Here is a 25,489-nt window from a genome sequence, read left to right as displayed (position 1 = left end):
TTGGTTTAAAAGGAGTGGAAGAAACGTCACCGTTTGATACCAATCTGATTGTTTCAAAACGGCATCGTATGACGCTAGTATCCGCGTGGTGACCCGACCCGAGGGAAGGATCCGCGCGTTTTGGGTCTGATGGCCTATTTGCGCAATCAGTCCTCTTTTGTTTTGTATTGTTCTAATTCAATTTTCTGCAGTTTTTCGGTTTATATCGTATAGTTTATATTGGTTTCAATTTGGTGCATAGCCAAACGGCGACATTTTCATTATCTGAATATTGGACTCTTGAACTTATGTGTTTAATTGATGTATTAGTCCTTATACTTTGGATTGATTGTAAGTTTAATCTTTTAGATGCTATAATTTCGATTTAATTATCATTTTTGTTTCTTATTGATCATGATATTCCATTTATTTTTATAAGTATTATTGATCCTTATGGTGAATAGAGAAAGATTCCATTTACACTTAGTATTTTTATATATAGTATGATGTAAAATTAGTTTTAGTATTTATTTTAATATGTTTATTTATAATAAATTTTAAATAGTAGGATTAATATTGTTTCCAAAAGTTTTTTGTAATCTTAAGATACAGTATATTGTTATTTTAAATTATTACTAACATATTTTGAGTTTATCATACATTGTTTTAAAATTTATTCTTTTTATTTCCAAACTCTATATCATCATATGTTTCATCATCTATATATGTAAAAATGTTTTCATAATAATTTAACATACCTTGTACATATTTTAATAATTCATTTTGTGTTATAACTCTTTCCAAATATTTTAAATGCTATTGTAGGTGTTATTAAATTATTTCAAAAAATTATATATATTATTGTTTGATGTTTAATATTATTATGGTTATAAATTTCAAAGTATTTTTACATGTATATAGGTGGTTTAGGTCGATTTCATTTATATAATTTATTCATTTCAAAACCTATTTAGGTGGTATTTTTTTTAAATTATATATGTATCGAGATTCTTACATAGTTATTTTATATGTATTATTTAAGGTGAATTAATAAACATATTTTATTTGTTTCAAGTTCATTTCGAAATGCTATTATACGAAGTCATTATTATTTTATTTCAAATCTATTTTTTAATTCGTGAATAAATCCTTTTTAGAACTTGTGTGCATAGATTTTGTTAGGTGAAATTCCTCTCTTATTGTCTTGGATATACTTTAGAATTTGATGTTCGATTGTCAATGTTAGCATTAGTATGATATTATTAAAACTATTATTGCTATTCTTTATTTGTATTTATTTATCACTTATTTGCCGCTTCTAGGTCTAAGTTTGAATTATCATTTATCTTTTGCATCACATATTTCTTTTAAAATTTCTCTTTTCATTCTATTTCATATTAAAAAGGCCTAGCGTTTATGATTCTCAAGAGAATTGTGCCCTAACTTACTGGATTCTAATTTTTCTCAAGGAATTTAAATAGCCATGTGATTATTTTATCTAAACCATATCATTTTAACTAAGCATTTAGGATTTCAAAATGTCGGATCTTAACTTACCGAATGTGACATTCTGTTATCCTGATTTTAAAATAAAGGCAATGTTTGACGTTTAAGAATTTCAAAAAATCGAAACCTAACTATCTGGATTTTGATTTCTCGTTTGACTTAAATAACTGAACAACCTTCTCAAAATGCATGAATTTTAAATTTAAAAACTAAAAAGACATACTTAATTTTGACGATTGAATTGTTGCACCCTAACTCACTGAGTGTGGCAATTTATTTCTTCAAAATAAGTACATCTCATTATTCAACTTGGTTTATTCAAAACTTCAAAGGATCGTATTTCAAAATCTTTTTAATTTTTCGACATTAAGACATTAAACAATCAATTTGGTACCAATTTTGGGCGTTACGAGGGTGCTAACCCATCCTCGTACGTAATCGACTCCCGAACTTATTTTCTCAAATTTCGCAGACCAAAAATCATTTTTAATGGTGAACCGGCCACACCTCAATAAAAGATCGGTGGCGACTCTCATTTTATTTTCAAAGTTGATCCCCTTTTTTTCAAATCCAAAAATGGTTTCGACAGGTAGGACACGGTGTAATTGAACTTGTTGCGGATGCGTACGATCAAAATAGGGACCAGAATCCTAGGATTCACTTTGACCATGGGTAATATAAAATTAGATATCATATCCAAATCCAATTTCAGATTATCATTTGACATGCCTAAAAAATAATAAATTGGGTCAAGATAGGTAGTAGAATGTCGGGGAAAAATGTCAAAATTTGAGTCGCTGCTGGTAACCATAGTACATATCAATTACAACACATGTATGTGACGTGGTAAACATCTAGATCGTCTAGAATGATAACTTCTTCCTCACAGATGCCATGATTTTCCATGGACATTCTGTTGCAAGCATTGCACAGTTTGCCTTATATTTCTTATACCAAGAGCATGTAACAATGAAGTTGACGCCAAGTTGTATTTTATACCACTTAACAACAACTACAAAAACATATTTAGAGTCAAACTTCATCCCAACCTCTAAATGGCCAAAATTTCTTAACAAAGACGCATGCTCTAGTCTTCTGTGAGGAAACCTCCCTCAGCAACAAGATCAAGAGTTCGCATGTGTTGTCAAGGTTGGTAAGTCGTGAAACCCGGGTCATCCCATCAAGCAATGTTTATAGCTTCACTATTAGATCCATCATCCTCAGGTTCAGTAAGAATAGGATCCAGTACTAAAATTACCGCAACTTCTGCACCATCGGGCCCCGTCTCCTTTATTGGTTCAGTATCTGTTTCTTCATCCTCTTCGACTTCTTCGTTCTCTTCTCCTTTTCTGTTATCAACCTCGATTTCAAATCCAAGGTTGGATGTGCCCTTATTGGTCAAGGTTGTCAAGAGTAGATCATATGTTCTTGTAAACCCGTAGCCAACCCCAAAACCACTTATGTTTGACCCACCACAGTAACTTGATTGTGTGCCCGTCTGAGTGTTGCTAGTGTTCAAAATTGGCGTGCTGAAATTAAAACCAAAGGCACTAACAGAATGTTGTGTGGGTGTGTTGTAGGCTTGGTGATCAAATACCCGCGACTGTCCCCCACCCAGTGATCGAGAGGCGAAACCAATGAATGCCTCGCCATTGTTGATGATTCTAGTGGGTCTTGGTATGAGCTTTGTAGCAATGATGCCATTCCATCGCACAACTGTGTAGTGGGACTTTCAACTTCTTTATAGGACGTGTGATTTGGTGGACAGGGTGTTTGTGAGCTTAGGCCTTCTTCATCCTCCTCGACGAAGTCGACATACACCTTTAGCACAAAATTCTAACTAGAGTAATAGGATTTGATCACCTGCCTCAGATCGTTGTCCCGTTTGATCTCAAAAATGGTATATCTAGCATATTCCAATGATGAAAGATATCTACATTTGAGGCTCGAAATTCTTCTCCAGATCCCCACTTTGCACCTAATCCTTGTCCGAAGCTTTTTTAATGTTATGGTTCGGTTGAATGCCAGATCTTCAGATTGCACTGATACAAAACTGGGGCTTATCTCGGTCTCACAAATTTGACCGTTGTAATGGATAAGAGGTCTAACTCGTCTGCTTATCTTTAATGAAATAGTCTATTCCACATGTTTAAAATCAAGAAAATATAAAAAAAATATAGTACTTATCACCCAAAACCCTAAACCAACATGTAAATTAACAAATTACATTTGCTTCGAGAATAGCGTATGGACGAAACTCAACTTTTAACAACAACACCGATTACTTATTGTGCCAAGTATCCTTCAGATCAACAATCTGCTTCAAATGTCTGTATCTAAAATCAAAGGCATGTTGAGTTCTTTCTATAGAGCTTTTTTGTGAGGGATAAAAAGCACCCCTCAAAGGTATGGGGAGGGTAAAAAGGGATTTTTTTCTTGAGAATCCGGGTTGCAGGGGCTCAAAGGCAAAGGCAAAAGTAATAGAGTTGGTTGGGGGTTGAAATGGCAAGAGAGAAAACACTCTGGGGTTGCAGGGAGCATTTCTTTTCTTGCCATTTCAACCTCTAACCACCTCTATTGCTTTTGCCTCTGAGCCCCTGCAACCCGGGATTCTCGGGATAAAAAAAATCTCTTTTTACCCGGCCCATTCCCTATATAAATGCATATTCCCATCCCCTTAATTTAGTAAACAAGTTTTTTTCTTTTTCCTTGTATGTTGATTTTTTCAGGGTTTAAAGATTTATTTCTCTATCGCTTTGAGGGAGACATAGTCATAGTTTTAAGTTGTGTTTGAAATCATAGTAATGTCATGGAGCTCAATGACCTACAAATTTCACTTGATGTGTGAGTATGGCACCATTATTTAAAAATTGGGATCGTTTTGCAACTCAAGTTCCAAGTTAGCAGTGATTATACTGTATCAGGTTGAAGTGTAACTAGGGCTTCATGTTTACAAAGGTTATGCTGTTAAAGGATGGAGCATAATTGGGGCCCTAATTGATGGTGGTTATGCATGCATGACAACCAATTTTTCCTCGTCAGATGAGCATCCTTTATAAAACCTACACGGAAGTGCGAAGAAGAAAAACAGAGGGGCCTTCCAATATAATCAAGTATTTGTGATGTCCATGTCCATCAAAGACAGTGACCCTGTTAGTAAAACTTATTACGCCCCAAATATGTCACATAATATAATAACGAGATTACTGTCTTTGGTGGACATGGATAAAATGAAATACTTGATTATACTAAAAGACCACTGCGTTTTTCTTCCTCGTACTTCTATTTGGGTTTTATAAACCGTCCTCCTTTGACGAGGAAAAATTGTTTGTCGTGCCTACATAACAACTTTCAACTGGGGCCTCATTTATGCTCCATCCTTTGATAGCATAACCTTTGTAAACTTGAAGCCCTAGTTGTACTTCAACCCCAGACCGTATAATCATCATCAACTGGGACCTTGAGTTGCAACGTGATCCAACTTCCCAGGTGATGGCTTCATACTCACATGGAAGATGAAATTTATAGGTTACCCAACTCCATAGTACCACCGTAATTTCAAGCATTCCTTAAAACTATGACCATGTTTATCCCAAACACGGATAAAAATAAATCTACAAACTTCTAATTTCCAACTGCAAGAAAATAGGACATTTTTTTTGGGTAAGTGACAACGTGTCACGTAGGACGCATTTTCTTTTCTCTCTCCAAAAACAACATAGATCGGTAAATTTGTAAAATTTTAGCATAGTTTCTTAAATAATTTTTTTAACATATTCTTATAAATTAACCTATAATCATAATGTGTGGTTAATTTATTTTTAAAAATAAAAAAAACACATGACTACTTAATTTTGCTAGTATAATTAAAAAGATCCATTAGAATAATAATATTTAAAAAATAATATGCATAAAAAACTTTAATAAAAAATTAATACAAAAATTATATCGTTTTTCTCATGTTGGTATTTAATTTTTTAATAAAAGTAGTATTTTAATTATCAATTTCATTTCATTTTACCCAAAACGCGATATCATCCAATAAAAACAAGACACCTCGCATATTTTTATGCATGCCATACACTTATTGGGTAAAATGAGACGAAATTGATAATTTAGTAGCACTTTTGACAAAAAAAAAGTACCTAAATGAGAAAAACGCTATAATTTGAGGGTCAATTCTATAGTTAAGCTAAAAAATAGGTTAAAATATACTCCAAATCTTCGTACTCTTTGTACATTTATAATTTAGTCTTACTTTTATTCCTAAGGATGTAGTCCTATTTTTTAAAATTTAAATTTCAAAGTCCAATTATTAACTATGTTAAAATGTTTCTATTAAATTCATTGGTTCGACATTTTAAAATAAAAAAAATCACTTGATAAACATGTAATAAAAAATGAAATTATAGTCAATTTGGAATTTATAGAAAATTTTTAATGTATTAACAAATAAAATTGCATTTTTAAAAATAAAAGTAAAGGATTAAATTTTAAATGTAGAAAAAGTAGAGGAATTTGAAACCTATTTTAACCAACAAAAATAAATACTATACTTGGACAAAAAGTTGTAATCATACGATACTACTATAAAAAAGCGCCGAACCTATACCGTACAGTATTTGAGAGAGAAAAAGAGAGCGAATAAACAAAGCTCCATTGAAGTGGAAGAATCTCTCTCTCTCCTTCTTCCTCCTTATTTTTTTCTTTAGCAAAGTTCCACACTCGATCGAGCTCTCTCCGGTCAGTCTAGAACATTCTCAGATTCTCCGTACAACCTTCATTTATTTTCTTGTAAAGTCGGTAAGATACTACTGTACAGAATCCCCCAACAGGAAGGAAACCAGTTTTGATGGAGTTGTACGGTCAAAACCCGGCGCGGAATGGATCTTTTTCGGGTCATCAGCTCGAATGGATTCCCGCTGGTCCCGAAACTGGCGGCCTTGAAGGTACTTTTGTTTTTTTCAATATTTATTTTCCTGTTTTCTTCACACATTGTAACGACGTCACTTACTGTTTGGAGTTTTAGGTTTTTCTTTTTTATATAATGTGGAGAGTGAGTTACAGTTTTCCTTAGTATTTTCTTTGGTATAATGCAGAATCCATGTGGCAGTTATCGTTGAGGGGCACCGGATCGTACCCGGAACGGCCCGGGGTACCTGACTGTGTTTACTATATGCGAACCGGGTTCTGTGGATACGGTAATAGGTGCCGTTATAATCATCCTCGTAACCGTGCCGCGGTAAATTTCTCCTTATCATTTTCTTCGAAAAGTGGGGCTTTATTTTGTTAGCTATGTTTGATTCTGCATTTAACTGATACTGATTGATTAATGTGAAATGGAATAAACAATATCTATTTATGTTGTCGGATTACACTGTTAATGGTGACAGTGGAGGTGTAAGTAAATGAACTTACTATACTTTCAAGATCAACGATGGATGTGCAAAATGCTCTAGGTAGTAGGAGCATGTATCATGGTACATTTTGATGCTTCCATAATAGTAGCAGTAATTGAAGCATATATTTGTTTCTTCTAGCTCTTAGGAGCTCTGATGAGCATGATTCGTAGTGTAATATTTACCGCCAAATAGAAACTGGACCTGCAATTTAGAAGTTTGCTTGACATCCTATATTCTGGATCTCTGATTTAAATGGCTCTAACTTAAGTCTATGTCTATTTCTTCAGCATTGTTCCAAGCACTGTAATTTGACTGTAATTTGGTTGGCCTGTCTTACACTCTAATTCATGCCAAACTCTTTGATTTTGGTATAATCGATAGACGGTCTTTGTTTCCAAAAGTTTTGTTTAATTTGTGGGCAAGTGAAGCAAATAGCGGGGAGATTTCACCTTGGAGTTGTGTTTCATAGGACTCATCTCAAGTTAAAAGTAAACCTTCTTATAGATAGGATGGTGTAAGAGAATTTAAAGTTTACTTAGGTCTTCTCGTTATTTGTGGTTTAGAACTGAGATAAGATTTTTCCTGTACTATGTCTTAAGCCTCTTTTGAGTGTTCAGTCATCCTTGGTTATGATGCCATTTAGGTTGAGGCTGCTGTAAGAGCTACAGGGGAGTACCCTGAACGACCTGGGGAACCTGCATGTCAGGTAAAGGAATAATTTCGTTTTATGTGATAATGCAAAATTGTTTTTATCTATCCCTTTTGCTAATTAATGCCAGAATGAAAATTTTTTCTCTTCTTTAAGTTGCCCATTTTTTAATTTTTTTTGGCGCATGCAGTTTTATTTAAAAACTGGAACCTGTAAATTTGGTGCCTCCTGTAAATTCCACCATCCAAAACACGGAGGTGGATCCTTTGGCCATGTTCCGTTGAATATATACGGATACCCATTACGACCGGTTTGGATGATCTCCTTTCTTGTTTCCTTCCTCCTTTATTTGTATTTATCTGTTTAAGGAATTCTTAAAACATCCAGACACCAATCTGATCTGCATCCATTAACAGGGTGAGAAAGAATGCTCCTACTATTTGAAAACAGGGCAGTGCAAATTTGGTGTTACTTGTAAATTCCATCATCCTCAACCAGCTGGCACATCAATGCCAGCATCTGCACCTCAATTTTATCAGCCGGTGCAGTCTCCTTCAGTCCCTCTACCTGAACAGTATGGGGGGGCACCCACCAGTGTGAGAGTGGCGAGGCCTCCATTATTACCTGGTTCATATGTTCAAGGGGCTTATGGTCCTGTACTGTTTTCCCCTGGAGTGGTTCCTATTCCTGGTTGGAGTCACTACTCGGTAGGATGATTAGCATAATTGCATTAAGATAATGCCAAAATTATATGGATTCATAAAGTTGTTTTTGGCTTGCTTGGTGCAGGCACCCGTAAGCCCGGCACTCTCCCCTGGTGCACAACCTGCTGTTGGAGCAACTTCTCTCTATGGACTAACACAGTTATCTTCTTCGGCACCTTCACTTGCAGGACCTTATTCTTCCTTGCCCTCTTCTACTGGTCCTTCAAGCAGTAACCAGAAGGAACAAACATTTCCAGAGAGACCTGGTGAACGTGAATGCCAATACTATTTGAGGACCGGCAACTGTAAATTTGGATCTTCTTGTAGGTATCATCATCCTAGAGACAAGGTTGTGCAACAAACAAATTGCATCCTCAGCCCAATGGGACTTCCTTTACGTCCGGTATGTGAATATTTCAATCTCTTATCTTTATTTTATCACTGTATACTTACTGTCCAAGTGGACATTCTGTTGTGATAATTACTGTTGTTTTAGAATAGGATTTCATAGAGATCTTTCTTGGCTTAAAGAACTTTCATTGTAAAGTAAGTTTTTTTAGGTTAATATGTTTCTAGTACCTTTGAAATTGCCTTTGGCTTCCCTATGCCCAAAATTATGCATCTTAATTTATCTGCTATATAGTTTGAAGTTTTTGTTGGGGAAAGAAAGAAACTGCTGCCTTTTGGCCCCATATTTCTTCCATAATGGAGCATGCTTTTTCTTTGTTTGTCTGTTCAACTTTAGCATTGCTGTCTTGAACTGTTAGTTTATTGCCCTTGCTATTTTGTTAAGTCAAGATGTAGTGTCTATGCTAACACATGATACATAGTTTTTAAAAATCGTCTTAATTTGATTGTCATTTCCTGTAAACAGGGGGTGCAGCCTTGTGCTTTCTACTTGCAGAATGGGCACTGCAAGTTTGGTTCTACTTGCAAATTTTATCATCCAATAGGAACAATGAGATATAGTCCGTCAGCGTCATCTCTCATTGATATTCCAGTTGCACCCTATACAGTTGGGTCTTTGCTGGCTACATTAGCCCCTTCTTCCTCTTCTTCTGAATTACGGCCTGAGATGATTTCAAGGTCCAAGAAGGACTCCTATCTGAGCAGAATTTCTTCTTCTGCAAGCACAGCTAGTAGTTCAGTTGGTTTGATTTTTTCACAGACTGGATCTGTTCACTTTTCTGATTTTCAGCTTTCAAGTCAGAGTTTAAGCAGTAGCAGAAGTACAATACAGGGTGCTGAGGTTCACTCAAATTGATGTAACATGCTAGAGCAGTTTTTCATTGTCTTGCAGATGTTGCTTCACCAACCTTGATATGTTTTGTGTTAATAGATCTCCGTAAATTATAGTCAGCTGCGGAACATTACATTTCCCAGCAGCAAGGGTTATCTACCAATCTGCCTTACCTCACAATAGAACTGATTGTATTTTATCCCTACCTTGCCTTTTTGATACCATCAATATTATTGGCAATAAGCTTTTGTAGCAAACAGAGTATGAAGGGCTAATCTACCTTCCAAATAATCACAACAGAGATCGCCATTATATCAGGTTAGCCTGTGATTCTCCTTTCAACTTGCTGTTTGTATGCTTATCAATCTTCAATGAAGGAATGAAGAGAATTTCCACCTTGTATGACAAATGTTATTAGTTCATTTTGTCCCTGCTGTTTATTTCCGCTCCTTTCCCCCTAATTTTTTATTCTGTTTAGGCCACTTTAGTGAATATGAGGAGAAATTTGCAGTTTGCTATTGCTCTGTTTATCGTTTGATATTAGATGATAGAGTTAAAAGGTGTTCTATTGCCACATTTCTCGGCCACAAGTTGTAAAAGCTTTGGAAGGCTTGAGGGGGACACATTTTTATTGCAACTTCTAAGTAAGAGAAATGCATGATCTTTGAGGGGTCCAACTTATTTATATATGAATACAATGGAAACCTGTGAATTATTTATTTATTTATAACTACTTATACGAACCATAGTCGAACCTCATGCATCATGTCATTGATGATTGGTTTGCTATAGATTCAGGCAATCTATTGAACTTTGCACGTCAACTACCAATTCCCCTCATGCCCTGCTTAGTTTTCGCACTGGTTAGTTTATGGCTGATAGTTTTGACTATTTGTCCTTTATATTTGTTGGAAAGGGTTTAAGAAATTGCCTACAGACCATTTCATGGGAACAAAGCTTTGGGTGGTGTAAGTAGTAAGGCGCCAAAGCTTTAATTAGCACGCTTATTTTTCAGCTAAAATCAGTAAAACTACTGTACAGGTCCCTATACTATAATGCGGAGTGCATTTTGGCCTATATACCAGTAGAGTGATTGTTTTCTTTGTGACAGTTGAAGAAAAACTGTTTACTTGACAAAGCTTCATGTTTTAGGAGAGACACTTTGGCTAGTTGATAGGGTTGATTAGTGGGGTTTAAATTGTTTGAAAGTAAACAAGGCAATTGAGTAACAACACACTTGCAAGCTTCAATTGAAAATACCTCATGCAGTCGACACAGCGACTTCCGGAAGGGCTATACGGAAACCTTTGGATGGCCGAAGTCTTATTCACTTCATAGGTCAGCTTTAAATTTCCGTGATTGTAATCGTAATGGTTTTTACTTTACATACGCTACAATGTTTGAGTTCAAAAAGATTATAACATTGATTTAGTTAAGTGAAGTGGTATTAGCTAGATTGATTTAATTAAATGATGTGGTATTTTAAGTGACATGATGCGATGTTTTAGAGAAAATGGTAATTTATTACGGAAAATATTTGGTACGCAGCTAGAGTTGACAAGTATTCTATAGAGCAAGGTTAAAGGATTGCTTGTGGAATAAAAGAAATACATTGTCAATATATCAAATACTCACTCTTCTATTATTAGTCAAAATAACTTTGCAATGTATAACATGTTGGGGTAGCCAACTATAGTGTAGTGACAACATAACCTATTAAGCAATTGAATAATTACAATTTACAATTGAGAAAAGATATAGACGTTAATGATCACTAAAATGACATAATTAGAAGATTATTTCACCTTGATCAGTCGTTAACAACATTTTACTCCAAGTCCAAGTCAGCTATACTGACAATGCCAAAGGTATTCAAAAAGACTCTTTAATGGCTCAACCTCCTTTGCAACTTCTCAAAATGAAACAAAAAGTAACAAGAGAAAAACAATAAAACTATAACTACTAACATTGACACGATTTAAAAAACAAAAACAAAACAAAGTAGATTGTTGGTATTGTCATGGTTTTTAGAGAAAACATAGCAAACTTTATTTATGAACATATTTTCACTCGGTAGAATATAACAAAATTCATTCACCAGGAAAACTACCACAAAAATAATTAAAAAATCGAGAGAAAGAGAGAATAAAAAATAAACCACCAAAGAGAAAAGTGAGGGAGAAAGTGGAGATAGTTAAAAAGAATTTTGCATTTTGCATTTAGCTCGACCCAATTTAATATTTTATTCATTAGTTAAATGCAATAATTCTGAGTTTTTCAAGCCACAATATACTAGTTAAATATATCATATCCTATTTTAAACTAATATTATATTATTTAATTAAGCCCACATCATAAAATTAACATTTTCTAATTATTACAAAATAATCATTTTTTTTCTTGTTTTTCTAAATGACAGACTTATGGCCCTTTGGATATGACATTTGTCTCTCCGTGAAGCTAACGACACTTCGAAACTTGAGTTAGTTTGTAAACCTTAACTTGACAAACTTAGGAGCTGGGCACCTTTATTGAGATTATATGAGAGCCATGTGGAGACTCTGGTAATTGATTGCTTGTCATCTTAAAATGTTTCATCCAAAATTGTCATTGTTAGGATTATCACTCTCATGTTAGCAACCTCAAGACACGTAGTTGAACTTGCCACCCACTATAAAAGAGCCATGCAACAGCTAATACACAGGACATAGACATTCCTCCTTCAATTCCCTAACTGAACCACAAACAGAGATCTCTCCCAAGCCTGCATCTTAGCTTTCTCCATTCAACCACCATCTTCCTCCCTTATTCATCTCACTGGTTAACAGATTTCAACTCCAATTGTAGCAACTGGGGTTCTTGCTTACAAAAATATCATAGCAGTGTTTTACGGTATTTGTTTTTCCTTGTGACTGTTTAATTCAAAATGCCTTTTTAGGATTGTTGGAACCTTGGAATGGCCCTTTCAGATGAATATTGATGATTGTTGCAGGATTGAAATGCATCTCTAATAAAAATGTTTAAGCAAATATTTGTTTTAGTTTACTATTTAGACAGCATCACTAACAGGATGTTTGTATATATATGGCAAATTATCATTTATTTACCCAAAAAGATGGGAATTAATTAATTTAATTTTATATAAACACGTGACCTTTCCAAAATTCTATAGGTAAAATATCATTAGAAAATGCCCAAAAACTACACTTGGTTTAATATAAAATAATTATTAATACAATTACATCAATAATAAAAATTTAAAAATATTACTAATTTATTAATAAAATATAATTGGACATTTTTAATAATTTCATAAAAATGAAATAATTTAAAACTTTTGTTATATTAAATTATTAGTTTAATGTTTTGACATATTTTTAATAATTTCATTAAAAATAATATAATTTAAAAGTTTTTTTATATTTAATTATTAATTTAATGTCTTTAATAGTCGTTTCTCATTATCACCTCACCTCCATAATTGCGTTTCAATCCAAATATATATCTCGCCGCTGTTTTAATCTCATCACTACAATATTCAATTTCACCATCACCATTGTTTTTAATCTCATTAGAACTAATCTCACCAAAGAGCCTTATATGTTTATTTTTAAAACGCTTATATGTAAAAAAAAAAAACCTTTAGGAAAATGCTAAAAAAATCAATTAAACCATTGTATTAAATTCACACCCAATTGAGCCCTACCATTAACTAAAAAATTAATTAAACCTCTCCATTAATGAAATCCGTAATTGAACACGTTGACCGTTTAAATAAATTGAAGGACCAATCAGATGGTGACACATGACAGCTTATGGTTTAATCTAATATTTTTATCATAAAAATATTATAAATTATATAAAAATTGAAAATTGAAAATTGAAAATTGAAAATTGAAAATTGAAAATATTAAAAATTTTAAAAATGATATAAATTTATAAAAAAATAAAAACTTATAAATATTATAAAAATATAAAAATTATAATTTTTATAAAATTAATAAAATATATTAAAAATATTATAAAATTGTATAAAAATTATTAAAAACTTATAAATTTTTTTGATAATATATTTTGATATAAAAAATTAAAATGTTTTTGAATAAAATTGGGCAAAATTGACAATGTTGACACCGTTTTTTGGAATAAAACGGGGTCGACTTGGATTTTAAAAACGAAAACGAAAACGAAAACGAGAGTCGCCACCAATCTTTTTTGATAAGGTGTGATCAGATCACCTTGAAAAGTGGTTTTTAATAAACAATTTAATTTTATTAAAACAACGATTTTGGTCCATGAAATTCAAAAAAACAGGTTCGGGAGTCGGTTACGTACGAGGAAGGACTAGTACCCTCGTAATGCCCAAAAATTGGTACCTAGTTGATTAGTTAATGTCTTAATGTCGAAAATTGAAAACTTTGAAGAATTTTAAAAATACAATCCTAAAAACTTTCGAACAATATGGGTTGGAATTTAAGATTCTCTTGTTCCGAAAGAATATCACATCCAGCACATTAGGATACGATACTTTAAACACTCGAAACCAAGATCACCTTATGGTTTCCAAAACCCATACTTTTAAGAGCGTATTTGGCTATTTGGCTAAACGAGAAATCGAATCCCAGTACATTAGGGCACGTTTTCTCGAATTTCTAAACGTAAAATATTGCCTTACTTTGAAATTTAAAAGGATATTTGGCTAGTTGGTCGAAAAAATCGAAACCCAGCACATTAGGGCACATTTTCTCGAATTTACAAACATAAAATATTGCCTTTATTATTTTTTAGAAAAAATCCTCATCTCGAGAAAACAACGTGTCATATCTAATGCGTTAGGACACAACGTATTAAAATCCCGATAATGAACTTTTTATTTATGTTTCTTGATTAAAGAGCATTCTCGATTATTTAGATTCAACGAAAAAATTGGAACCCAATACGTTAGGGCTAAACCCTCTCGAAGATCCCAAATACCGAGTATTGCCTTTATTTTCAAAATTTTCTTTTTTTTTACGAATTTTGGGTAAAAATTGATGTAATGTTAAATTTGATATATGAATAAATGCTGCATTAATAAATGACAATAATGAATATAACGATATGAACATAGATAACACGAGCAATCACAACAAAAATAATAAATAAAAAAAGACAAATCGATTACATATAAAAAAAACAAATAAATAGACAAATGAAACTAAAACGTTTTTTTTAAATAATAATGAACACATAAATAAATAAATATCAAATAAAACAATAATAACAATAACGAAAACAAATAAAATTATAAAAATATCTAGTATGCATATATATAACAAAGTTTGAAATTAAAATATATAAATGAGTAAATAATAATAATAATATAATTATAACAATAATAGTATTCAATTGATTAATTTCAATGAGAAAACAACCAAAATAACAAAGAAAATGACTAAATCGAAATAAAAAATTAAAATTCGGGGTCGAAACGTAAATAAATTAAAGGGGAGAGACAATTCTGAACGTGCAAATAACATAGAGGGACTAAAAGGGCAATTTTCCTTTCCCTTCCAAAACGCACAGCTTCATTAAGGACCAAATCGAGAGAAAGGTGAAATTTTGTGGCAAAATAAAAAAATTAAAAAAATAAAAACATAGGACCTGATTGCAAATAACCTCAAAAGCGGAAGGACTAGAGGCGTAAATAACCCCTTTTATCCAGAAACACGCGAATTCTAGGCTTGCCGATCGGGTTGGACGCGGGTCGTGTCAAAACACCGTCGTTTTGGGCATATGAAGCCAGTCCCAGAACGACGTAGTTTTGGGGGCTTATAAAAGTAAAAATTTAAAGAAAAAAATTCATTTGTATAGCTGTTTAAAAAAAAAACTTCTTTCTCTCAATTTTCTTCTCTAAGTACTGCCCAGAATCCAAAGAGGAGAGCCGCCGTGGCGGCCGCCAGTTACCGGTGACAGCGCCGCCGTCCACGGTGGCCGAAAAACTAAAAGGGTAAGTTTTTTTCTCTTTTTTTTATATTTTGATATATATATATATGAATACAGTTTTTTTTAAAAACAAAAGGAAAATGAAGAGGTTTTCGAATGTAAATAGTTTCGGAAATAAAAAAAAATGACCTTTGCACGCTCCAACTTGTTTTTCTTCGATCTACTGTTTGTTTTTTATGTGTTTGAATCTGTCTTTTTTTTTCAAAAGAAAAATCCCCCCATTTACAATGGTTCTAGATGGCTTTATAGCCATTTTTACAAGAATTTTCTATATTTGTTGTCATTTCCCTACAAGTGAGTGGTTGAAGCAGGTACGGCGGTGGTAGAATGAGTTGTTGGCTGTGTGGCGGTAGACTGGCAGGCGTCAGAAGACAAAAGGCCCTAGGTGCAACGCACCTAGGGTTTTGTTCATTTTTTGTTATTTTATGTTATTGGGTTTAGTGGGCTGCTAGGGTTAGGTTTAGGTTTGGCATTTGGGCTAGGGTGTTTTGGGTTAAATTTCTTGGACTGTTAATTATTCTTTTTTTTGGGTTTTATTTGTCTGGGCCTGAGCAAAATGGGCTTGTACAGTTGCCTCTCTATGTTCGTTGTCGTGTAACGAGAACAGAGCAAAGACTAAGAAAGACCAATTTTGCCCGGTTTCGTCGAGTTTTGACTTCTTTTGATGCTTCTCTTTCTTGAAGTAGCTTCATTCCAGTCCACTGTGTCTTGTTGCGTAGATCCACTCCACTGCACTTTAAAGAGATACGACTTGTAGCTTAAATCCACTCTACTGTAACTTTAAGGGGACAAAATTTGTGGTTTTAGTCTGCTTCCCTACTACCTTGAGAAGATAAGATTTACCGTCTTTGATCTGCTCCACTACTGCTTAGGGAAACAGGATCTGCAATCTTCAACCTACTCCACTGTTGCTCAGGGAGATAGGATTGGTTGCCTAAATCTGCTTCTTTACTACCTTGGAAGATAAGATTCGCCGTCCACAATCTGCTCTGCTACTACTTAGGGAGACAGGATCTGCAATGTTCAACCTACTCTATTACTGCTTAGGGAGATAGGACTGGTTATGGTGTGATCTGCTCTAGTACAACTTTAGAGAGATAAGATCTATCATTTTAATCCGCTCCACTGCAAACTTCAGGGAGATAGGACTAGTAACTTTAATCTGCTCCACTGCAACTTCAGGGAGATAAGACTTGTATCTTCAACCTGCTCCACTGCAAATTCAGAGAGATAAGGTTTGCTATCTTTAGTCTGCTCCACTGTAACTTTAGGGAGATAAGACTTGTAATTTCAACCTGCTCCACTGCAACTTCAGGGAGATAAGGTTTGCTATCTTTAATCTGCTTTGCTCAAACTATGGTGTCTTCGATTTGCTTCGCTGTCAGTACAGGAAGGTAAGATCTACTATCTTCAGTCTGCTTCACTGTCAGAACAGGAAGGCAAGGCTGGTGTCTTCGATTGGCTTCACTGTCAGTACAGGAAGGCAAGATCTGTTATCTTCAGTCTGCTCCGCTGTCAATACAGGAAGGCAACGCTGGTGTGTTCGATCTGCTTCGCTGTCAGTACAGGAAGACAAGATTTGCTACCTTTAGTCTGCTCCGCTGTCAGTACAGGAAGGCAAGGCTGGTGTCTTCGATCTGCTTCGCTGTCAGTACAGGAAGGCAAGATCTGCTCTCTTCAGTCTGCTCTGCTATCAGTACAGGAAGGCAAGGCTGGTATCTTCGATCTACTTCGCTGTCAGTATAGGAAGGTAAGATCTGCTATCTTCAGTCTGCTCCGCTGTTAGTATAGGAAGGCAAAGCTGGTGTCTTCGATCTGCTTCGTTGTTAGTACAGGAAGGCAAGATCTACTATCTTTAGTCTGCTCTGTTGTCAGTATAGGAAGGCAAGGCTGGTGTCTTCGATCTGCTTCGCTGTCAATACAGGAAGGCAAGATCTACTATCTTCAGTCTGCTCCGCTGTCAGTACAGGAAGGTAAGATCTGATATCTTCAGTCTGCTTCACTGTCAGTACAAGAAAGCAAGACTGGTGTCTTCGATTTGATTCGCTGTCAGTACAGGAAGACAAGACCTGCTATCTTCACTGATCTGTTCTCTGGGGAACATGACATGTATAATCTATTTTATGAACCTATTTATTCCTAGTGATTAGAATATTATGATCGAAATGAATCAAAATATCCTAACTAAATATGTATGCATGAATGCAAAATGTCATGAAAATGATCCCTCAATGTTTGAGTTGTTATTGCTCATTGTTCAATACGGCTTTATTGCCAACACGTCATAATGTTATCTTGTCCGGTTGGTAATGCTCATATCTTACTTAACCGGATTGCCCCCACTGTAATCTTCAAGGCTCAATCCATTGTAATTTTGGGACATAAATTTTGAACCATCTTTCTCCCACTGAGTATAAGATTTGGCTATTTCTCAAATCTTTCCCACTGCAATTTAGGGATACAGGATCTGAATCTCTTTAGCCTTACACCGTTCCCAAGGTGTCGTACCAAATGTTTATGCACAATTGCAGAACTTGCTCTTCTTATCACTCAGTGATCATTGCTTGTTTGTTCATTGAAGCTTTGTCACCAACAGGGCATCTTGTCATTTTGTTCAAACAATGTTTGGACAACAAAATCCGAAAGGATAGTCTTAACTTAGACTTTTCCTTCTTAGATATTTCACCCTTTAAACTTGGTGTTTTCTAAAAAATAGTCCTGTTTCAGGTTTCTATATTATTTAGAAACTTCTAGAGTAATATGCAAAACTTCCATTGCGAAAGTATTATTTGTCCATTAATCATTATTCCAATGCAACATGCTTGCAAAAGATCATAACGATGAATAAAATAGAATTGATTCAGGAGCATAGCTCGAAATAAATTATCAATGATAGTAAGAATAAGAGGACTTGATTGGAACACGTATCTTGAAAAAGAAAGAAGTATTCCAAGAACAACAAATTCAATATATAAATAGCATGAATGTTAGGTGCCCCAGATATAGCAGCTTGAATTCTCTGTACAACTTTCTGAAGGACCATTCCGAGTTTGACATGTGTTTAGGAGATCTACAAGACTTTTTCGATGCCCCAAGATGTCGCATACTCTTTCCTGTTGATTCAGGTATAACAAGATCACCACAAGCCCCAATCTGATCAAAATTTGAGCTACTTTGACCATCTTATGTCCCATTTTGATCAAAATTTTGAGCCGTCCTTTTCGGGTTTTTAACTCAAATCCCCTTTAGTCTTAAGGCACCCTTTGCGGGTTTTCACCTTGGCCTCTCATTTTTCTTTTTTCTTATTTTTTTCTTCTTCTTTCTTTTTTCTTTTTCCTTTTTTTTCTTTTAAAAAATTTTTTTAATTGAATCTGAACTCATAGGATTAGGCATGTCATTGTTATCCCTTCTGATCAAAATCAACACTTTTCTAGACAAGATCTTCCACATAAGGTCCTTCCCAGTTTGGCATTCACTTTCTTATGATGTTCTTTTTTACATGGGAATGATCTTCTTCAAAACTAGGTCTCTCTCGTGAAATCCTCTAGGGCAAACTCTTCTTCTTCTTCTTCTTCTTCTTTTTGTGAGCTCGCATCATTTGCTTTTGGCACATTTGACCATGATGGATAACTTTGAACATTCCTCTTCAATCGGGATTGGATCTAAAAACTTAGAGAGAAGAGAATCTTGACCTCAATGGGTGAAACCACGATAAGCCAAAAAGGAAGACGTTGCCCCGGTAAAGCTTTTTTTTAGACGATATGGCATTAATCGTGAACAGACTGCAAACATTTGATATTGTTCTGTTGTTCAAATTTAGTGCGTTGTCGGATATGATCTTTTTTGGCATTTCATACCGGCATATAGATTTTCAAGAATTTACTGATCGCCGACTTTGTGACATTGGCATATGAAGCAGTTTCTGCCAACTTAGTGAGGTAATCGACGGCTGCAAAGTTGAATTGTTGACCGCCAGAAACTTTTGGCAAGATCGGTTCAATGACATCCATGCCCCACATAGAGAAAAGCCATGGACTCCATTAATTATTTGTAAGGTAGGATCTGTTTTTCATCTTGTTCTACCATCTTTAACAAGTCCGGAGATAGGCTACAATCTATGTCATCTTCGAAGTCATGAGATCCCTCTAAATACATGTCTCGCTCAAAAGGAGATTCTGAGTCTGTAGCAGCGTCACTCATGTCATTGATATCTGGGGACCTATTGTAGGTACAAAAGAATATACAAAGAATGTATGATTAAGAATGAATGAAAGAATGATTTGGAAGAAAGAATGAAAGAATAAAAATAATTATTCATAAAGAATGAAAGAATATTGGCTCAAAAATGATCGCAAAGATATATTTCATTAAAAGAACGACGTTTAGACATGAGCCTATTTCACAAAAGAGTTCTTGTTGCCTCTAGGCTGAAAGCAACAAGTGTGTTCTGAATATTACTCTAAGTAGGCTCTAAATACTACAAGGTCTCTTTTGCTGCCCCATTATTTAGAACACTCCCAGGTTTATAAGGGCGAATATCTAATAAGATCTCTTCTTCAGTTGTTTCTTCGTATATGGCACTGATGTGAACGTTTCCTAACATTTCTTCATTCATCGCATTCCCCCCATTATCCATATGATTGAGTAGCGGGTTTTCTATACTGAGTGAATCCTCAAATTTTACAATGCCTATATTGATAAACCTTTCGACCAAATTTTTAAAGGCAGTGCAGTTTTCTATAGAATGCCTCGTAATTCCTGCATGATAGTCACATTGCGCATTTGTGTCGTACCATTTGGGGTACGGAGGTTGTAAAGGCTTCAAGTAGAAAGGGGAGACAACATGTGCGTCAAATAAACTCTGATACAGCTCCCGGTATGATATTGGGATTGGTGCAAATTGAGACTTCTTAATGTTTTGCTTTGTGCTAGATTCTTATCTTGGGGGGATCTGATGGCCAGTAGCAACTGTCCTTGGCTGGCTTGCGGTAATTGTCTTTGAATAACCCTCGTTATACCTACCCGCATTATTCACCTTATTTTTCCTCTTTTTCGGGACCTTTGAAGTATTGTTTTGGGAGTTCCACTCTTGCCCTTTCCGTTTGTAACGATCTTCAACTTGTTTTGAGAACTCTACTCTCGTCTAGTTTGTTTTCGCTAGATCATCAAGGACAACAGGATTAGTTAGATTTCCCCTAAGATTGGAACTTGAGCCTGTCGCAAAATTCACCGGTGTCGAGGTATTGGTGTGGTATTGTGGTCAGATGTTAACAGTTACCTTTTGTGGATATGTGTTTGGTTGTGCTTGGATGTTTGTTGGGGTAAAGCTTGAAAGATATGCAGGGCCTTCATTATCATTCCCAAAGTGGACCACTGGGTTTGTTTCCTTTTCTAACCCCATATCCAATAACTAAGTTAACTGGCTTATCAGATTTCTTTGGACCTCTAGCATCTGATCCTTTATATCTTGTTGAAATTTGGCCAATTACTCTAGCATCTGTATTTGTATCTGCTCTAATCTCTCCAACCTTTAGTCCATTCATTTAGTTTTTGTTCAGGTACCGCAAGAATGTTGGTTTTCCAGATTAGCTGAAATACTTTTACTCAATTAGGGTCTTTTAATGGTCCTTAATATACATGATGTCATGTAAAGCAAATGCATGAAATGAATGCAAAAAGAGACGTTGATTCTTGGTTCAATTCTATTAGAACAACTGTACTAGAAAACAAATCTCTTTACATAAAGCGGATATATATATGGCTTTACCCTCCTAGGCAGAGACATTCGATCCTCTTCCTTATTCGAGTGTTAAGATAAATCTCACGAACTCTTCAAAAGGGACATCTTTTATATCTCCCTTTTGCTTGATCTGGGCTGCGACTCGTTGCTCATTCATTGTCATGATGCTCGTTGGCTTCTCTTTAAGAAAGTTTAGCGGCTCTCGAATAATCTTGTCATCTTGAATCCTCGGGCAACGGAGCAATTGTCGTGTAGTCCTCCATTAAACTATCATCCTTCTCTTATCACGTTTTCTTGGACCATATTTGGAAAACCGTATTGTCATCCACTTTATCAAGAAACCCATTTTCTTATGACAAGCTCTCTATTTAGCAACTGAACGTGAATCAACACCTTTTTTTATGATGAAAATGCAATGCAGTCATAACCAAAACAAAATAAAATAGGTTAGTACAAAGCAAAAGCAAGCAAGAATAAATAGAACACCTATTCGGGTGACCACTAGGGGTTTGAAGTGGTTCTACATAGGGTAGGCCCTTAGGTTCACTACATGTTGTTCGGCTCTAAAGCAAAGGTACCCGAACCATTAGATTCCTTGATCCTCACCCATTATAGGCTTATACGGACCGAGTTCGGTTTAGAGGAATACATTTCCCTATGGCTGCACGGAGATGAAAATCTCACGAATACATAGGTACGGATGTATCCCGAAAGTGATCCACTATTCTGCACAGAGGTGAAAACTTCACGAAGGACTAGCTTCTCACTCCCACTTAAAAGGGTGTGACCAACGGTCATGCAATGCAATGTAGAAAGATACCAAAACTTAAACGAACACATCAATTATAAACCTCAATGATGAAAATTGTAATAAAGACCGATGGAATGCAATGAAATGATCGTACATTTAAACCAAGTTTTCAATTTTTGACAAAAAGACAAAAAATAATCAACTCATGGCTTGACTCTCTTATTTTGGGTCCCCAGCGGAGTCGCCAAGCTGTTGACAACATTTTTTTGGGATAAAACGGGGTCGACTTGGATTTTGAAAACGAAAACGAAAACGGGAGTCGCCACCAATCCTTTTTGATAAGGTGTGATCGGATCACCTTGAAAAGTGGTTGTTTTTAATAAACGATTTAATTTTATTAAAACAACGATTTTGGTCCACGAAATTAAAAAAACAGGTTCGGGAGTCGGTTACATACGAGGAAGGATTAGCACCCTCGTAACGCCCAAAAATTGGTACCTAGTTGATTAGTTAATGTCTTAATATCGAAAATTGAAAACTTTGAAGAATTTTAAAAATACGATCCTAAAAACTTTCGAACAATATGGGTTGGAATTTAAGATTCTCTTGTTCCGAAAGAATATCACATCCAGCTCATTAGGATACGATACTTTAAACTCTCGAAACCAAGATCACCTTATGGTTTCCAAAACCCATACTTTTAAGTGGGTATTTGACTATTTGGCTAAACGAGAAATCGAAACCCAGCACATTAGGGCACGTTTTCTCGAATTTCCAAACGTAAAATATTGCCTTACTTTGAAATTTTAAAAGGATATTTGGCTATTTGGTCGAAGAAATTGAAACCCATCACATTAGGGCACATTTTCTCGAATTTACAAACACAAAATATTGTCTTTATTATTTTTTAGAAAAAATCCTCATCTCGAGAAAACAATGTGTCATATCCAATGCGTTAGGACACAACGTATTAAAATCCCGATAATGAACTTTTTATTTATGTTTCTTGATTAAAGAGCATTCTCGATTATTTAGATTCAACGAAAAAATTGGAACCCAATACGTTAGGGCTCAACCCTCTCGAAGATCCCAAATACCGAGTATTGCCTTTATTTTCAAAATTTTCCTTTTTTTACGAATTTTGGGTAAAAAGTGATGTAATGTTAAATTTGATATATGAATAAATGTTGCATTAATAAATGACAATAATGAATATAACGATATGAACATAGATAACACGAGCAATCACAACAAAAATAATAAATAAAAAAAGACAAATCGATTACATATAAAAAAACAAATAAATAGACAAATGAAACTAAAACGTTTTTTAAAAATAATAATGAACACATAAATAAATAAATATCAAATAAAACAATAATAACAATAACGAAAATAAATAAAATTATAAAAATATCTAGTATGCATATATATAACAAAGTTTGAAATTAAAAGATATAAATGAGTAAATAATAATAATATAATTATAACAATAATAGTATTGAATTGATTAATTTCAATGAGAAAACAACCAAAATAACAAAGAAAATGACTAAATCAAAATAAAAAATTAAAATTCGGGGTCGAAACGTAAATAAATTAAAGGGGAGAGACTATTCTGAACGCGCGAATAACATAGAGGGACTGAAAGGGCAAATTTCCCTTCCCCTGCAAAACGCACAGCTTCATTAAGGACCAAATCGAGAGAAAGGTGAAATTTTGTGGCAAAAAAAAGAAATTTAAAAAAATAAAAACATAGGACCCGATTGCAAACAACCTCAAAAGCAGAAGGATTAGAGGCGTAAATAACCCCTTTTATGCAGAAACACGCGAATTCTAGGCTTGCCGATCAGGTCAGACACGGGTCGTGTCAAAACAGCGTCGTTTTGGGCATATGAAGCCAATCCTAAAACGACGTCGTTTTGGGGGCTTAGAAAAGTAGAAATTTAAAGAAAAAAAAATTAATTTGTGCAACTGTTTAAAAAAAAACTTCTTTCTCTCAATTTTTTTCTCTGAGTACTGCCCAGAATCCAAAGAGGAGAGCCGCCGTGGCGGCCGCTGGTTACCGGCGACGGCGTCGCCGTCCACGGTGGCCGAAAAACTAAAAATGTAAGTTTTTTTCTCTTTTTTTAATATTTTGATTTATATTTATATGTATACAGTTTTATTAAAAAAACAAAAGGAAAATGAAGAGATTTTCCAAAGTAAATAGTTTTGGAAATAAAAAAACGACCTTTGCACGCTCCAACTTGTTTTTCTTCGATTTACTGTTTGTTTTTTATGTGTTTGAATTTGTCTTTTTTTTTCAAAAGAAAAATCCCCCCATTTACAATGGTTTTAGATGGCTTTATAGCCATTTATATAAGAATTTTCTACATTTGTTGTCATTTCCTTGCAAGTGAGTGGTTGAAGCAGGTACGGCAGTGGCAGAAGGAGTTGTTGGGTGTGTGGCGGTAGACTGGCTGGCGTCAGAAGACAAAAGGCCCTAGGTGCAGCGCACCTAGGGTTTTGTTTATTTTTTGTTGTTTTATGTTATTGGGTTTAGTGGGCTGCTAGGGTTAGGTTTAGGTTTGGGCTTGTTTGGGTTTGGCATTTGGGCTAGGGTGTTTTGGGTTAAATTTTTTGGATTGTTAATTATTCTTTTTTTTGGGTTTTATTTGTCTGGGCCCAAGCAAAATGGGCTTGTACAGACAAAATCAAAGTTAAAATGGTTTCAATTGAGTTAAACATTTTGAATCATGTTAAAACTGTAACACCCCAAACCCGGCTTAAACGTTATGGCCGAATTTGGCGATGTCACATTGTAACACTCTTTACCCGTATTTGACGTCGGAATAGGGTACGAGGCATTACCAAAACACATACATTTATAAACGTATTAAACTGAGTTATAAAATTTCATACTATTATCTTCAAATCGCTAATTAGGGCTTACAAGGCCCAATGTATATATCCTCATTCGATCCAAGCCTTATAGCTATCACCATTTGTTCATTTCATAGCCATATATGAACTTATAATCCTTCACTTTCTCGTCATATGAATTTATCAATTATTACTTGCTTCTCGCAAGTACTTGAATTGATCTGTATCATTTAATATTCTTGTATCGTCATATTTTTCCTATTAAACCATTGTAATATATTAAATATTCAATATCTTATAAAGATTCGCTAATCTATCCCATATACTTTTATACAGATTAATTCACAATTCACAAGTCTTATCATTTCAAAGCTTATAAGACACATGTACATATCTATACTAACTCATATGAGTCTCATACTCATTCATATGCTCAATAAATCCGTTAAATCATTTCAACATCGAAGAATCCACATTATGTCAGAAACAATACTAATAACAATCATAAATCTTTTCATATTAATTTCATATATCACTTACTGAACTTCAAATATCATTTCATAATTATGTAATTCACTAACACATCTTGCCATATGCAATATCCAATTGGCAAAATCACTTAATTGAATTCAACTTTAACAATCACAATAAATCTATCACTTGAGTGT

At 34.6% G+C, this 25,489-nt stretch overlaps 1 protein-coding gene across 4 annotated transcripts; it reads left to right on the top strand.

Moving 5' to 3' along the window:
• The first annotated feature begins 6,098 nt into the window (after positions 1–6,098).
• Positions 6,099–9,882, top strand: LOC107913319 (zinc finger CCCH domain-containing protein 32). 4 transcript variants are annotated; one of them, XM_016841884.2, is made up of 8 exons: positions 6,101–6,434; positions 6,585–6,727; positions 7,531–7,593; positions 7,727–7,846; positions 7,953–8,243; positions 8,326–8,643; positions 9,115–9,326; positions 9,439–9,882. In XM_016841884.2, the coding sequence occupies exons 1-8, from the start codon at positions 6,338–6,340 to the stop codon at positions 9,455–9,457; spliced, it is 1,263 nt and encodes a 420-aa protein (XP_016697373.1). In that variant the 5' UTR covers positions 6,101–6,337; the 3' UTR covers positions 9,458–9,882. The 4 variants fall into 4 exon arrangements, with proteins under 4 accessions (XP_016697359.1, XP_016697373.1, XP_016697368.1 ...); XM_041099861.1 differs by having other exon boundaries at positions 6,103–6,228; positions 6,321–6,434; positions 9,115–9,882; XM_016841870.2 differs by having other exon boundaries at positions 6,099–6,434; positions 9,115–9,882.
• The last annotated feature ends 15,607 nt before the right edge of the window (positions 9,883–25,489 follow it).

This window comes from Gossypium hirsutum, chromosome D08, assembly GCF_007990345.1.
Source record: "Gossypium hirsutum isolate 1008001.06 chromosome D08, Gossypium_hirsutum_v2.1, whole genome shotgun sequence".
In the NCBI taxonomy this organism is placed as follows: Eukaryota; Viridiplantae; Streptophyta; class Magnoliopsida; order Malvales; family Malvaceae; genus Gossypium; species Gossypium hirsutum.
The sequence above is the reverse complement of the archived record's forward strand: the minus strand, read 5'-3'. Positions and strand labels throughout refer to the sequence as shown.

What these genes read in the sequence shown, in the direction of transcription:
- LOC107913319 (XM_016841870.2), top strand. Translation starts at nt 6,338, where the DNA reads ATGGAGTTGTACGGTCAAAACCCGGCGCGGAATGGATCTTTTTCGGGT. An exon ending in ATCCTCGTAACCGTGCCGCG is followed by an intron (nt 6,728 to 7,530) that starts GTAAATTTCTCC and finishes GATGCCATTTAG; the next exon opens with GTTGAGGCTGCTGTAAGAGC. An exon ending in TGGGACTTCCTTTACGTCCG is followed by an intron (nt 8,644 to 9,114) that starts GTATGTGAATAT and finishes TCCTGTAAACAG; the next exon opens with GGGGTGCAGCCTTGTGCTTT.